The sequence below is a fragment of the Plecotus auritus genome (assembly GCF_963455305.1).
Source record: "Plecotus auritus genome assembly, chromosome: 11".
NCBI classification, from domain to species: domain Eukaryota; kingdom Metazoa; phylum Chordata; class Mammalia; order Chiroptera; family Vespertilionidae; genus Plecotus; species Plecotus auritus.
Window position 1 is genome coordinate 884,732 of NC_137777.1, and position 14,476 is coordinate 899,207.

General features: G+C 60.7%; 1 protein-coding gene across 2 annotated transcripts; it reads left to right on the forward strand.

Annotated features, from left to right (window-relative positions):
• Positions 1-1,988: 1,988 nt before the first annotated feature.
• Positions 1,989-4,690, forward strand: LY6H (lymphocyte antigen 6 family member H). Of its 2 annotated transcripts, XM_080646670.1 has the most exons (5): positions 2,416-2,597; positions 2,716-2,822; positions 3,065-3,190; positions 3,820-3,939; positions 4,143-4,690. In XM_080646670.1, the coding sequence occupies exons 3-5, from the start codon at positions 3,124-3,126 to the stop codon at positions 4,376-4,378; spliced, it is 423 nt and encodes a 140-aa protein (XP_080502796.1). In that variant the 5' UTR covers positions 2,416-2,597; positions 2,716-2,822; positions 3,065-3,123; the 3' UTR covers positions 4,379-4,690. The 2 variants fall into 2 exon arrangements, with proteins under 2 accessions (XP_080502795.1, XP_080502796.1); XM_080646669.1 differs by lacking the exon at positions 2,716-2,822 and having other exon boundaries at positions 1,989-2,597.
• The last annotated feature ends 9,786 nt before the right edge of the window (positions 4,691-14,476 follow it).

Consider the following 14,476-nt stretch of genomic DNA (forward strand, 5'->3'; position numbering starts at 1 on the left):
CATTCTTTCTTTCTTTCTTTTTTTTAAAAAATATATTTTATTGATTTTTTACAGAGAGGAAGGGAGAGGGATAGAGAGCTAGAAACATCGATGAGAGAGAAACATCGATCAGCTGCCTCCCGCACACCTCCCACTGAGGATGTGCCCACAACCAAGGTACATGCCCTTGGCCGGAATCGAACCCGGGACCCTTCAGTCCGCAGGCCGACGCTCTATCCACTGAGCCAAACCGGTTTCGGCTTTGCTGACTTTTAATTCGGTGCAGTGTATTCACCGCTGGAGGTTCTGTGGTTCCCACCGGAGCAGGGTCAGTTGTCACAGATCGCAAACTCCGTCCAACAGGCCGGCTATCTCCGCCCAGACCTGAGGCCGTCCATTCAGAACGGCTGCGGGATGTCAATGCCACTCATCATTCCGGAGGCTTATTTTCTTCGGGTATTTGTGGATTGTTGACTTAGAGCTCATGTCTGAGTTCTGTCCAACCCCTGAGTCAGGGTTGCTGTCCATGTCCGCCTTCGCCTTCCTTCCTCTGGAGCAGGAGAGCGGGAGGCCAACATCCGTGGCGTCACCGGTCACCGTGTCACCGTGTGACCTTGACAGGGAGCACGCCCTCTCGCTGCCTCGGTTTCCTCCTCTGTAAGATGGGGATGATGACAATACCCGTGGGCAGGGATGCTGTGAGGCTGTGCTGAGATATAGATCAAGGGTTCATTTTAAAAAAATACTTTTTTTTTTTTATTGATTTCAGAGAGGAAGGGAGAGGGAGAGAGAGAGAGAAACATCAATGATGAGAGGGAATCATTGATGGGATCGAGCCCACAACCGGGGCATGTGCCCTGAGCGGGAATCAAACCGTGACCTCCTCCTGCCCTGGCTGGTGTCGCTCAGTGGATAGAGCGTCGGCCTGCAGACTGAAGGGTCCCAGGTTGGATTCTGGCCAAGGGCGCATGCGGGGGTTGTGGGCTCAATCCCCAGTGGGGGGCGTGCAGGAGGCAGCCAATCAATGATTCTCTCTCATTATTGATGTTTCTATCTCTCTCTCTCTTTTTTTTTTAAATATATTTTATTGATTTTTTTTTTTTTTTACAGAGAGGAAGGAAGAGAGATAGATAGTCAGAAACATCGATGAGAGAGAAACATCGATCAGCTGCCTCTTGCACACCCCCCACTGGGGATGTGCCCGCAACCAAGGTACATGCCCTTTTTTTTTTTTAATGCTTCTTTTTTTTTTTTTTTAAATATATTTTATTGATTTTTTTACAGAGAGGAAGGGAGAGGGATAGAGAGTTAGAAACGTCGATGAGAGAGAAACATCGATCAGCTGCCTCCTGCACACCTCCCACCGAGGATGTGCCCGCAACCAAGGTACATGCCCTTGACCGGAATCGAACCCGGGACCTTTCAGGCCACAGGCCGACGCTCTAGCCACTGAGCCACACCGGTTTCGGCTGTTTCTACCTCTCTATCCCTCTCCCTTCCTCTCTGAAATCAATAAAGAAATATTTTTTTAAAAAGTAAAAAAAAAACACAAAAAAATCACAAACAAACCGTGACCTCCTGGTTCATAGGGTGCTCAACCCCTGAGCCGCGCCAGCCAGCCGGGCCGGGCACTTTGGAGCACACAGTAGGTGCGATTGGCGCATCTCAGGACGACACATCAGCGACCATCGTCTGTCTCATGTGCGATTCTCATCGTGTTGTCGGGGCCCCAGGGCGCGCTAGGCCAGCAGCGGGGAGAACGCGAGGATAAATGGAGGCAGGATGCAAGGAGCGACCCCCACGTTTGCTCCGCGGCTGCGGTTTGTTCAGGCCCCGGGGACCAGGTGCAGAGGAGGCGGGCGAGAGACGAAGCTGAGCCGGCAGCCGGCGGCAGCGGGCCTGGAGGTCCCGCTCGGGAGGGGGGACTGGCCCCTGGGTGTGTGTGTGGTGGAGAGGGCAGTCCGGGGGCTGCTTGTGGGGGGGGGGGTGTCGACAGGGGCGCTCAGAGGGAACAGCTCCAAACCACCAGAACCGGGTTGGGTTGGGTTGGGGAGGGGAGGAGCCCAGGGCTGTGCGCCCTGAACGGGACTTGCACCCGCACCTGCGCTCCCTCCCTTCCTCCCTCTCTGCGTCTTTGTGCGTTTCGCTTCCTTTCGCAGTAAACGTTCCTCCGAGAAATTCCGAGGGGACCTCCGCCGAGCAGAGAGGGGAGGGCTCCCGCCCGCTCCGGAGTCGGGGAGCGGAGGCGGCGGAGGGAGCGGGCGTGGGAGGGCGGGCAGCGCCGCTGGCTCAGGCACAGGACGCCCCGGACAGCGACCAGGCTCGGACCCCGGAGCCCCCGGAGCCCCCGGCTCCCCGGCCTCGCGTCTCCCGCCGCCCCCGCCCCCGTCCCGCGCGCCCCCGCCCCAGCTCCGCCCCGCCCCGCCCCTCGCGCGGGGTCCGCGTCTGCGGCTGCGTCCCCCGAAAGACGAGGCTGCGCCCGGGCTCCGGTCCGCAGGGAGACCGAAGGACACCGCTCCCCGCGCCCGCGCCGCCCGCCCGGAGCCTCGGAGCGCCGACGCCCCGGGGATGTGAGTGCGCCCCCGACCCGCGGCCTGCGCTCCACGCTCCGATCCGCGGTGAGCGCCCAAGCGCGCGCGGGGGCGGAGGCAGGAGGGGGCTCTGCGCGGGGTTCCTGGCTCCCCAGCCCAGGGGTGGGGGTGGGGACGTGGCGTGCGCTCCTCCCCCCGCCGGCAGGTACCCGGCCTCGCACCTGGCCCTGCCCTTTCCTCTCCGGACGCACCGACCGCCCCCGCCCCCCCGCCCAGGAGAGGACGCGCCCGGACACCACCTCCATCCCACAGGTGCTGGGCGCGGGTGGGCACCTCGGCCTGTCCCCGTGCCCGGCGGGCAGCCCTGGTCTCGCCGGAGGGGATGCCGTGGCGGTGACGCCTGGGGGATGGGCGGGGGGTGGGGCTGTGCGCGCTCCCAGCGACCCCGGCCCTGGATCCGTGGCTGGAGGTCGGTTTGGAGGCTGAAAAGGCGAGGGTCCTTCGGGCCCGGCCGGCCGGTGCCCGAGTCTGCTGACCGGGCTTCTCCCCGCCAGGCCCGCGCCCCAGAGGACCCTCCCGCAGCCCCCACGCCTTCGCGAGGCCCGCCCGGAGCATGCTGCCCCCGGCCATGAAGGGCCTCGGCCTGGTGCTGCTGGCCGCCCTGCTGTGCTCTGCGCCCAGTGAGTCTGGGGCAGCCCACCCGGTGGGCCAGGTCTCCGGGAGAGCCAGGGTGGGCCCCCCATCAAACCCACCCCCCTCCTGGGCCCCCAGCCCGACCCTCGCTCCCTGGCCCTCACCCCAAGACCCTCACCCCGCGGCCCTTGCCCCCTGGCTCTCCTTCGGCCGCTCCACCTCCAGCCACGCGCTCCTCCTCTGGGCCTCGCACCGGCAGGTCAGGCAGGGATGCCCTGGCTCAGGGCAGGGGTCCGGTACCCCATCACCCTCTGAGCCCCATCCACACGCCCATCAAGTCCTGTTTGGTCCTTGGAAGCTTAGAACCAACCGAGCTCTGGGAGGGGGCGGGGTGCAGGAGGGCAGCTCAGGTGTGGGTGCACCTCTGAGGGGCAGGGAGGTGGCTCCGGAGCCCCAGGGCTGGGATCCCCCCACCCCACCCCATGCGCTGGCAGGAAGCCAGGCGGCTTCTCCAGGGCCTGCCCTCCGGTGCTGGTCTGGCCCTGTCCCTGTTGGTCGGTGTGTGTGTGTGGGGGTGCCACAGCCGCATGGCAGCAGGCAGGTGGGGGTGCAGGGGGCTGGCCGCTAGGCCCCAATCCCTCTGATCATTCCCCTCCTCCTCCTCGGGCCTGCCCAGCTCACGGCCTGTGGTGCCAGGACTGCACGCTGACCACCAACTCCAGCCACTGCACCCCGAAGCAGTGCCAGCCCTCGGACACAGTGTGTGCCAGCGTCCGCATCACCGACCCCAGCAGCAGTAAGCCAGGCCCAGCGGGTGGGCGGGGGGGGGGCGCACAGGAGGTGCCACCTGGCCCGCGGCGGGACAGCGAGCGGCGCCTGTCCAGCCCTGGTCCCTCCGGGCCCTTCCCAGGCCGTGGGGCAGCGTGGGTGGGTGAGAGCCGTCTGCTGGGCAGAGAGGACCAGGCAGGGCTGCCACCTCGGCCCCCTCCCCCACCCCAGGCAGGAAGGACCACTCGGTGAACAGGATGTGTGCTGCCTCCTGCGACTTCGTCAAGCGGCACTTTTTCTCAGACTACCTGATGGGCTTCATTAACTCGGGGATCCTGAAAGTAGACGTGGACTGCTGTGAGAAGGATTTGTGCAACGGGGTGCCGGGGCCGGGGGGCAGCCCCTGGGCCCTGGCAGGGGGGCTCCTGCTCAGCCTGGGGCCCACCCTCCTTGGGGCTGGGCCCTGAGGTCCCCCCTCCCCAAGGGCTTCTAAGCTTGTTCCCTAGGCCTGGCTGCCCCTCCTCAGCCTGGCTCGGCTGGGCCTGGCTCCACGTCCGAGGCCCTTGCCCCTCCCTGTCTCTCCACCAGCTCTGAGTCCCAGCCAGCCGGTCACCTCCAGGCCACGTGTCCGTCGTCCGTCGGGTGGCAGGAGGTCTGGGGGTGAGGGCAGATGGCTGGGGCCTCCAGGTCTCGGAGGGGAAGCTGGGCCACGCCAGGCCCAGCCCAGCAGCCCAGCTGTGAGCCTCTTCTACAGAAATAAAGTCACTTCTGAGTCTGGAGACCTGGGTCTGAGCCTGGGGGGTGGCGGGGGGGCTCCCGGCAGGGTGGGAGGGGGATGCCGAGGGAGGGAGAGCAGGTAGCGCCAGTCAGGCGGGCACCGGGCGGGCGGGCGGGCCATGGTGCTGGGCTGCTGGGCCTGGTGAGGTTGGGAGCAAGGCGGTGGGGGAGGGTAAAGCCCAGATGGACAAGGTCATAGGTGGGCCTGGCATGCGTGTGCACAACGTGGACGGCAGCTGCGCACAGATGTGCAGACTCACGCCCGCACACACAGATACGGTGGCACACACGCCTGCAGCATGGGACACCCGCATGCATCCACGCCCCTATTCACACGCTCACGCCCTGGGTCCTGTGAGCAGGTGGGAGGCCTGCACACACTCACACACCTGACTCTGCCTCTGAACCAGAGATTCCAGCCCGCCCCCCTCCCCCCGCAGTGGGCGCCGCGTGGACGGGATCCTGTGGGTGGCACAGAGGGACTGGGGCGTTTGGGGTGGGAGGGGGTGGGGAGGACCCTGGTGTGGCGTAGCCTGGCCCTCCCTGCTCCAGCCGTGGTCCGTGGCCCCGTCCCTGCGTCGAGGCCAGCCCAGCCTCTGGCGCCCACTGGCCGTGTGGCCCACCTTGTTCGCTGGGCGACGCTGGGCGGCCACTCCAGGCTGCCCCTGGGGTCAGGACTTCGTCCAGTTCCTCCTCATTCCTGTGTGGCTGCCGCAGGCCCTGGTCCCTTGGGGTCCTGAGCTCTGTGGGAAGGACAATGATTCCACTAAGAGCCGGCCTTGACCTCCCACCCCCACTCGGCCGATGAGCCCTGGAGAGGGGCAGGGGGCCTGGGGGAGTGAGCCGGAGGAGACAGCGCGGCCCCTGGAGACTGGCGTCCACCTCCTGCCAGCGGCAATGGCCGAGGGACTCAGCCGGGGCACCTGGGCTCTGCTTGAAGTGGGCTCTGCCCGAACCTCAGGAAAGCGTGTGGCCCACCGCGTGTGGCCGGTGCTTTGGGCGTGGGGACGCGCCGCTGCCGGTGACCCAGGGCAGCTCGCCCCGGGCCGTGAGGAGAGACGCTGGCAGCTGTGATGAGTGCTGGGCGCCCCGCGGTCCTGGGAAAACCACCACCGGCCACACCCTGGGACGGTTCAGAGCAACGTGATGTCTATCTCTGTGCGCGGGGCTTACCGTTTCAGGGAAGTATTTACAACAGGAAAAAGGGAAACGCTCCCAGCGTTCAAAAATACATTTTCATTGCCCTGGCCGGTGTGGCTCAGTGGATAGAGCGTCGGCCTGGGGGCTGAGGGGTCCCGGGTTCAATTCCGGTCAAGGGCATGTACCTTGGTGGCGGGCACATCCCCAGTGGGAGGTGTGCAGGAGGCAGCGGATCGATGTTTCTCTCTCATCGATGTTTCTAACTCTCTATCCCTCTCCCTTCCTCTCTGTAAAAAATCAATAAAATATATTTAAAAAAATACATTTTCATTGATCTCAGAGAGGAAGGGAGAGGGAGAAAGAGTTAGAAACATCAAGGATGAGAGAGAATCATGGGTCGGCTGCCTCCTGCACGTCCCCTACTGGGGACGGAGCTCGCCACCCGGGCATGTGGCCTGAGCGGGAATCGAACCGGCAATGCTCAACCACTGGGCCCACAGGTGGAGCTCTTCCACTCTCTCTAAAAATCAGTGGAAAAATGTCCTCAGGTGAGGGTTGAAAAAGAGAACAGATGCCTTGAAAGAGGCCCTGTAAAGTTCCAGTCCCGCCGTCCCCCCTCTTTCTGCCCCCCGCTCCCTCCGCCACCCCGCTCTCACCAGCAATGGACGTGATCCGACTCTAGGAGTGTTTGCCCGGCTGGTGGACAAACACTAGCCAGCCGTGGGCAAACTACGGCCCGCGGGCCGGATCCGGCTGTTCTATCCGGTTCTCTTGCTCTCCCCTCCGCTCCTTTACTTTGAATTTATATTAGTTCACACAAACACTCCATCCGTGCTTTTGTTCCGGCCCTCCGGTCCAGTTTAAGAACCCATGGTGGCCCTCGAGTCAAAAAGTTTGCCTACCCCACTAGACTCTCGTCGAATTGCTGTTTAAAAACGCAGGAGCGACAGCGACCGTGTGGTGTGTGGTCAGCCGCTGTGTTGCTTCCGGAGCAGCCGAGGCGCCCTGGGGTCCTCCCTCCGTGGGGTCTGTCTTTCCTGGTGGATTCGCAGACCGTGTTGTGTATCAGGAACGCGGTCCTGCCCGGGGTGGGCGTTTCCCAACGATTCCCCGTGCCCTCGCTGTCCCGTAGGCCCGGGGTTGGGTCCGATGGTTCTCATGGTTTCTGGGTTTCAGATCTTAGAAGAAACGCCTCTGCCCTTCCCGTAAGAAAAGACTCTCCACGTTTTCTTTCTCAGAAGCATGTATCTTTATCGATTTCAGAGAGGAAGGGAGACGGGGCGTGAGAGAGAATCATGGATCGGCTGCCTCCTGCACACCCCCTACCGGGGATCAGCCCGCAGCCCAGGCCTGTGCCCCGCCAGCGACTGGAACCGTGAGCTCTTATCTCAGCCACTGAGCCACAGGGGCCGGGCCTGCAGATGGAGCGGAGGGTCCACGGGTCCCGTTCCAGAAGAACGCGCTCCGAGTTTTTAGGGGGTTGCACGCCTGTGGGTATGGAGTTGGGGAAGGCGGAAGGCTTCTCTGTGTGACGGCTCCCCCTTTGGAACCCGGAGCAGCGCCTCGTTTGCTCGGTCTCCCCAGAGGGCCCCTCGGCACGATTTCACTGCCGCGGCACGCATTCCGTGTCTTCGCAGATACGTCCATCGCTGGCCGTTTATCGTTGTGTGGCGTCTTAGCGGGATCCCTCCCCTTCCTTTACGTCGAATTTGTCATTTCTGGTGTGGTGAGTGATGCCTTCCATTTCCTGCATGGCGGCTTTCCCTCCGTGCCTCCCCACCCCCCACACAGCAGGACCCTCTAAGCAGGATGGCTGGGGCGGGGGGAGGGGTTCACAGGGCGGACAACGGGTGGGCTGGGCCTTTGATCGCTGGGGCCTCTACCCACCGTGCCAGGGCATCTTGGACACAGACGCCAAGGCAGGGGGAGCGAGTCTCTGGAGAAGCCCCTCCAATCACGTCCCGCCCGGCCGGTGCGGCTCAGGGGCTGAGCGTCGGCCTAGGAACCAGGAGGTCAGGGTTCGATTCCCGGTCAGGGCACAGGCCCAGGTTGCGGGCTCCATCCAGTGTGGGGTGTGCAGGAGGCAGCTGATCAGTGATTCTCTCTCATCATGGATGTTTCTCTCTCCCTCTCCCTTCCTCTCTGAAATGAATAAAAACAACCAACCAACAACACACTTGAGGGAGGGAGGGAGGGAGGGGCCGCCCTCAAACCGGGGAGAGACCCCCTGGGCCTAGAGCAGCCATGGGCAAACTATGGCCCGTGGGCCGAATCCGGCCCATTCGGCTGTTCTATCCGGCCCGCGGAGCCGAAAGAGCGGAGGGTTCTCTTGCTCTCCCCTCCACTCCTTTACTTTGAATTTATATTAGTTCACACAAACACTCCATCCATGCTTTTGTTCTGGCCCTCCGGTCCAGTTTAAGAACCCATTGTGGCCCTCGAGTCAAAAAGTTTGCCCACGCCTGGCCTAGAGGGAGAGGGGTGGGCAGAGTGGAGGGGGGTCCTGAGGAGCAAGGCGTCAGCATGGTCATGGGCGAGGATGGTCCTGGCAGGGCCCACACACGGCCTCAGGCCTCCATGCTGTGGGGTGGCCCCTCGACAGGACACCATCCTGGGAACGAAGATGGATTCTGCATCGACCGAGACGTCAGGGTCAGCCAGCCCGGCGGAGTGGGTCCTGAGAGGAAACTTGTAGAAGGAATGGGGTCCCCTGTTCGCCTGAGAGTGGGGGCTCTCACTCTGCGGGGGGGGGGGGGGGCGGGCGGGCTGGGCGCTGCCCCTGCCCTCCATAGCTCTCTTGTTGGTGACGCCTGGACGTGTCTCCCTGGCAGAACTGCAGTCATGTACCGAGGGGGCGGGAGGCTGCAGAACGGAGTTTCTGAGTCCCCGGTGCACAGCGCAGGGCTAGCACCGATCGGCAGAGGGTGCGGGGGGCGGGGGGGGCATTCACAGACCACACTGCAGGCAGGGCGGGTGGGGGGGGGGCTCCCTGCTTCCCAGCCCATCTTTTCCTCATGTCACCGTCAGCAGGGTCTCAGCTTTCCAAGGCGTGCGACCCGATAACCACAAAGGAAGGCACCTGACCCTCCTCGCTCGGTGTTGGTGTTGTTTAATTTTTTAAAAATACACTTTTATTGATTTCCGAGAGGAAGGGAGAGGGAGAGAGAGAGAAACATCAATGAGGAGAGAGAGTCATGGCTCAGCTGTCTCCTGCACCCCCGCACGCTGGAGAGCGAACCTGCAACCCTGTGTGTATGTGCCCTGACCAGGAATCGAACTGGGACCTCCTGGGTCATAGGTCCACGCTCAACCACGGAGCCACATCAGCCGAGCTAATTTTACATTTTTTTATTGATTTATAGAGAGAGAGAGGAAGGGGGAGGGATACAGAGAGAGGAACATCAATGGGAGAGGAACATTGATCGGCTGTCTCCTGCACACCCCCTACTGGGGATGGAGCCTGCAACCCAGCAGGAATCGAACCATCAACCTTTCAGCCTCCCTCCCCCCTCATCCTCCCGCTCCCACTCTCCCAGGAGGGCTGCAGGGGGAGGGGGAGGCTGTTCTTTGGGAGTAGACCAGTCCGGGCCATGGACAGAGACCCAGGAGCCAGGGTCTCAGGCCGGCCCTGGCAGGCAGGGGTATTTTGAAGGAAGGCAATAAAATAGAAAGGGAACGAAGGAGTTGGGTAAGTCGTGAGCCACGGGTCAGTGAGAGGAGGGTTGTCTGATGGGTGCTGACCAGAAAGGGTGGCGGTGCCGGGGGAGGGGCGGGAGTGAGACCCTTCTGTGGGCGGGAGCCCCAGGTCAGCACTTCCTGTCCACCCTTCTCCCGGCTGCCCGCCTCCCACAGCTCCCTGTTCTGAAGGGGAATGCGGGGTCCTGCTCCATCCGTCCTGGCGCTGGGCCCTCGCCCCTCACATGGGGGCCTGAGGAACACACCTGCCCAGCCGGGCAATGAGGTGGACAGACTCCAGGATGGACAGACAGACAAGCAGTCATCTTCGTGGGGCGACATGATCTGGGTCTCGGCCCAGGGTTGCCTCGAGGGGCGAGCTGGTGTGTGTGAGGGGACAGGGCTGGGAAGGAGACTGGCGACCGGCCGATCCAATCAAGTCGTTCTCGGCGACTGTCCCCAGCGCGCACAGGAATCACCATGGTTACCGTGCCTCCGCATTCCATTTCTGAGAGCCACAGAGACACAAAGGAGTGGGGAAGCGCGCCAGCAGCACGGGACGGAGTGGACAAGGCCCAGCAGACGCCGACAGCTGGTCCCGCACATGCAGGCTTTCTTCTGCTGCTGCGTGTGCTGGTAGAAAAACACAGCTGCACAGGCAATAGCGCTCTATGGCGTCTGTCATCTACCTCCCCTGTCTGTCTACCCATCCACCCATCTATCCATCATCTATCTACCCATCATCTGCCTCTCTATCTACCTATCTATCCATCTATCTATTCATCATCTATCTACCCATCATCTGCCTATCTATCTATCTATCCATCTATCTATCTATCTACCCATCATCTGCCTATCTATCTATCTATCTATCTATCCATCTATCTATTCATCATCTATCTACCCGTCATCTACCTATCTATCCATCATCTATCTACCCATCATCTGCCTATCTATCTATCTATCCATCTATCTATTCATCATCTATCTACCCGTCATCTACCTATCTATCCATCATCTATCTACCCATCATCTGCCTATCTATCTATCTATCTATCCATCTATCTATCTACCCATCATCTATCTATCTATCTATCTATCTATCTATCTATCCACCTACCTATTCATCATCTATCTACCCGTCATCTACCTATCTATCATCTACCCATCATCTATCTATCTATCCATCTATCTATTCATTATCTATCTACCCGTCATCTACCTACCTATCTATCTATCTATCTATCTATCAATCATCTATCTATCTACCTATCTATCCATCTATCATCTATCTATCCATCCATCTATTCATCATTTATCTACCCATTATCTATCTATCTATCATCTATCTATCTATCTATCATCTGCCTATCTATCCACCTATCTATTCATCTATGTATCCATCATCTATCTACCTATCTATCCATCTATCATCTATCTATCCATCCATCTATTCATCATGTATCTACCTGTTATCTATCTATCATCTATCTATATCTATCATCTGCCTATCTATCTACCTATTCATCTATCTATCCATCATCTATCTACCCATTATCTATCTATCAGTCTATCATATATATCTATCATCTACCTGTCTATCTATTCATCTATCCATCTATCTGTCTATCCATCTGTCATCTGCCTATCTATCTACCTATCTATTCATCTATCTATCCATCATCTATGTACCCATCATCTATCTATTTATCCATCTATCTATCCATCTATTATCTATCTATCTATCTATCATCTATCTATCATCTACCTGTCTACCTATCTATTCATCTATCCATCTATCTGTTATCTGCCTGTCTATCTACCTATCTATTCATCTATCTACCACCTATCTATCTATCCATCTATCCATTCATCCATCCATCCATCTATCTATCATCCCCAGGGTGGAGGAGAGCAGGATTTTGCAGTGGAGAAAGGGAATGGGCCCCGGGGAGGAGCAGGAACCACGGGTATGAGGACAAGTCACCCTGTGATGGGCTCGAGACAGTGAGGTCCAGCCAGAGCGATGCTGGTTGTACGCGCTTCCCCAGGCTTCTGTGACAAATGACCCCAAACGAGTGGCTGGAAACAACAGAAATGTATGTCCCCACAGTCCTGGAGGCCAGGAGTTGAAATCAAGGTGCCGGCAGGGCCAGATCCCTCTGCGGGCTCTAGGGGCCCATCCTTCCTCGTCTCCTCAAGTTTTGGGGGCTCCTGGCATTCCTTGGCTTGTGGCCCCATCCCTCCAGCCCCTGCCTTCATCTTCTCTCTGAGGCCCTGTGGGTCCTTTTCTCTCTCTTATAAGGACACTCACGTTGGATTTAGAATCTAATCCAGGATGGTCTCAGCCTCAATCCTTACCTTAATTGCTCTCACAAAGACCCCATTTCCAATAAGGTCACGTGCTGCTTCTGTATTTCATCTCCCACACCGAGAATCCTGGGGCACAGGAGGAAGAAAAGTTAGGGATTTTTAGAACTTAGGTATCTCGTAATTGCTCACTTATGTCATCCCCATCCACAGACACAATGGTCTCCGAGTAGCAACACCGAAGCCACCACCATCGCCCTCACCCAACTCCTGAGTGCATTCAAGTCCATCTCATCTCGCCTTCCCTTTGCATGCTGTGGTGGCGCCGGGTCTATGATGTCCAGGCAGAGTCACTGTGTATTGTGTGCCCCCCCCCCCCGCCCCACACACACATCCACAGCCTCACAGCCTTTCCTCCCGTGGGTCCCGCAGGAACGACTCAGAACAGAATCCCCGAGGCCACTGGATGCAGCCAGCGTGTCCGTTTCTCTGGATAGAAACCCTCGAACCGCGCGCTCCCTTGCACTCTGAGTGTGTCCTCGCGTCCACGCCGTCCTGGGAATGCACGCCAGGGGCCCTCGGTGTGCCGCAGGCGTGAGGGGGAGCGGGCGGGTGTCCCCCCAATTCCCCCGTGCTCCCCCCAAATCCGCTGCCCACCCTGGCGGGCCTCCACCCTTCCAGAAACTCTCCTTGGCTTTGAGAAAGCCCTGCCTGCTCACAGCATCACTTACGCGGAGCCGCCCCTGGCTGCTGGCGCCTCTGATCTGCTGACAGTTCCTCTGAGAGGCAGCGTTCAGACCGGGGCGGCAGGCGGGTGGGAAAGAGGCCAGACCATCCAGGAGCCAGTGGGAGAAAGCAGCTGAGGCAGCAGACAGGGCTCTGAAGTGAGGGTGTGGGCGGCCCCTCTGGGCTGGCCAATGCCACATGTGCCTGTGTGTGTGTGCATGTGTGTGTGTGCGCGCGCGCGTGTGTGTATGTGTGTGCATGTGTGTGAGATGGTGGGGGGCAGGCGGGCTCAGGGCAGTGCAGAGGGGGTGTGCCCCAGTGCCCTCTGCACTATGACCCTAAATGTCCACGGCAGCACCTGGGGACCCATCAGCTGTCCAATCAGCTCCTTGTCCCCCCTTCCCGGAGCCAGCCCCGGCCCCAGCCCCAGCCCCATCCAGCATCCGCCCGCAGGACCCAGCTCAGCCCTGCCCGGCTCTGCTCACAGCAGTCTGGAGAGTGAGAGACCCTCCTGCTGCCTGAGAGAGCAGAGGCTCCCCCCTCCCCCAGCGCAGGGCGAGCCGCACCACGCACAAGGCGGGGCCCACCCGCACACCACAGCCCGCGTGTGAGCGGCTGCACCTTGGGGCCGCAGTCAGAACACAGCCCTGGGGAGGAGAGGGCCTGGCTAAGTTACCGGACGGGCACTCTCCTGCCCCCCCTTCCCAGTCCCCTCCCACCTCACTCCCACCTCCTGGACACACCTTTCCTGTCCCCTCGGCACCCCTTCATTCCTCAGATTTTTTAAAACATATTTTTTTATTGATTTCAGAGAGGAAGGGCGGGGGAGAGACAAACATCAATGCTGGGAATCATGGATCAGCTGCCGCCTGCACGCCCCCTACTGGGGATTGAGCCCGTAACCCGGGCCTGTGCCCTTGACCCGAATGGAACCCAGGACCCTTCAGTCCGCAGGCCGAGGCTCTATCCACTGAGCCACACCAGCCAACGCTCAAGTGTCCTTTTATGTTGCGGTTCTCGGGTCATTAGCGAGCCACGACAGAGGCCACACTGACCAGTGATTCCTTCCGTGACTCAGTCTCCCCGGAGTGTCCAATCAACAACCGCCCCCTCCCGCCCACCCCCAGGCTGGCAACCGACCTCACAGGCTCGGGTGCTGCCCCGGGAGGGAAGGGGTGCCCTCTCCTGGCGGCGGCGGGCGGCACCTTTGGATTCGCATTTACCTCGATTGGTTCCCAGCGAATTTCCCCGCGAGGGAGGCGGGTCTCAGGGGGAGCGCGCCCTCTGGCGTCCGTCCGTGGGGTAGCGCGCTTCTAGGGACATGGTTTCCGGCTGCTTTGGCCCCAAGACCAAACCCTAAAATCCCTCTTGGACTTGGGGGGGAAAGGGGGTGGCATCCTATCCTTTACCAGCGCACACGCTGTGCCCTGGACATGCGCAGAATTCATTCCGTTTGGGTGGGTGGTACTTCCAACCACGTGTCCGTGAGGGTGACCTCCGGCCCGCCTGGCTGGGTCAGACGTCCCTGAACCTCCGGGGCGCACCTGCAGGCGGGGCCGGCGACGCCCCAGGCCGCTCGGTCACACACGCTCCGCGGTCCACCCACGTCCACACCTGGTGTCTTCGGAGGAGCCAGCCAAGCTCCCACCCACCCTGGAGGAGGAGGCGGCCGCCTGTCCCCGCCCCGCCGCCCCGCCGCCCCGGACCCCGCGGGCAGGTTCCCGCCCCCAGGAGCCGAGCCGAGCCGCCCCCCGCCGGCCCCGGGCCTCATTCGCACGGGTCCTCGCAGGTCCTCTGACAAATGACCACATGGCAAATGCGGGCGCGTGCCCAGCGCCAGCGGGCGGCGGCGAGCGGGGCGCCGAGGGCGCGGCTCACTTCTGCGCCCGGGTCGCCAGGAGGCGCTCGAGGCCAGAGCTCCCGAGGCCGCAGGGTCC

Excerpts from the sequence above, each read along its gene's own strand:
- LY6H (XM_080646669.1), top strand. The coding sequence starts at position 3,124 with ATGCTGCCCCCGGCCATGAAGGGCCTCGGCCTGGTGCTGCTGGCCGCC. Across the intron at positions 3,191-3,819 it reads CCTGCTGTGCTCTGCGCCCA|CTCACGGCCTGTGGTGCCAG; the intron begins GTGAGTCTGGGG and ends GGGCCTGCCCAG. Across the intron at positions 3,940-4,142 it reads CATCACCGACCCCAGCAGCA|GCAGGAAGGACCACTCGGTG; the intron begins GTAAGCCAGGCC and ends CCCCCACCCCAG.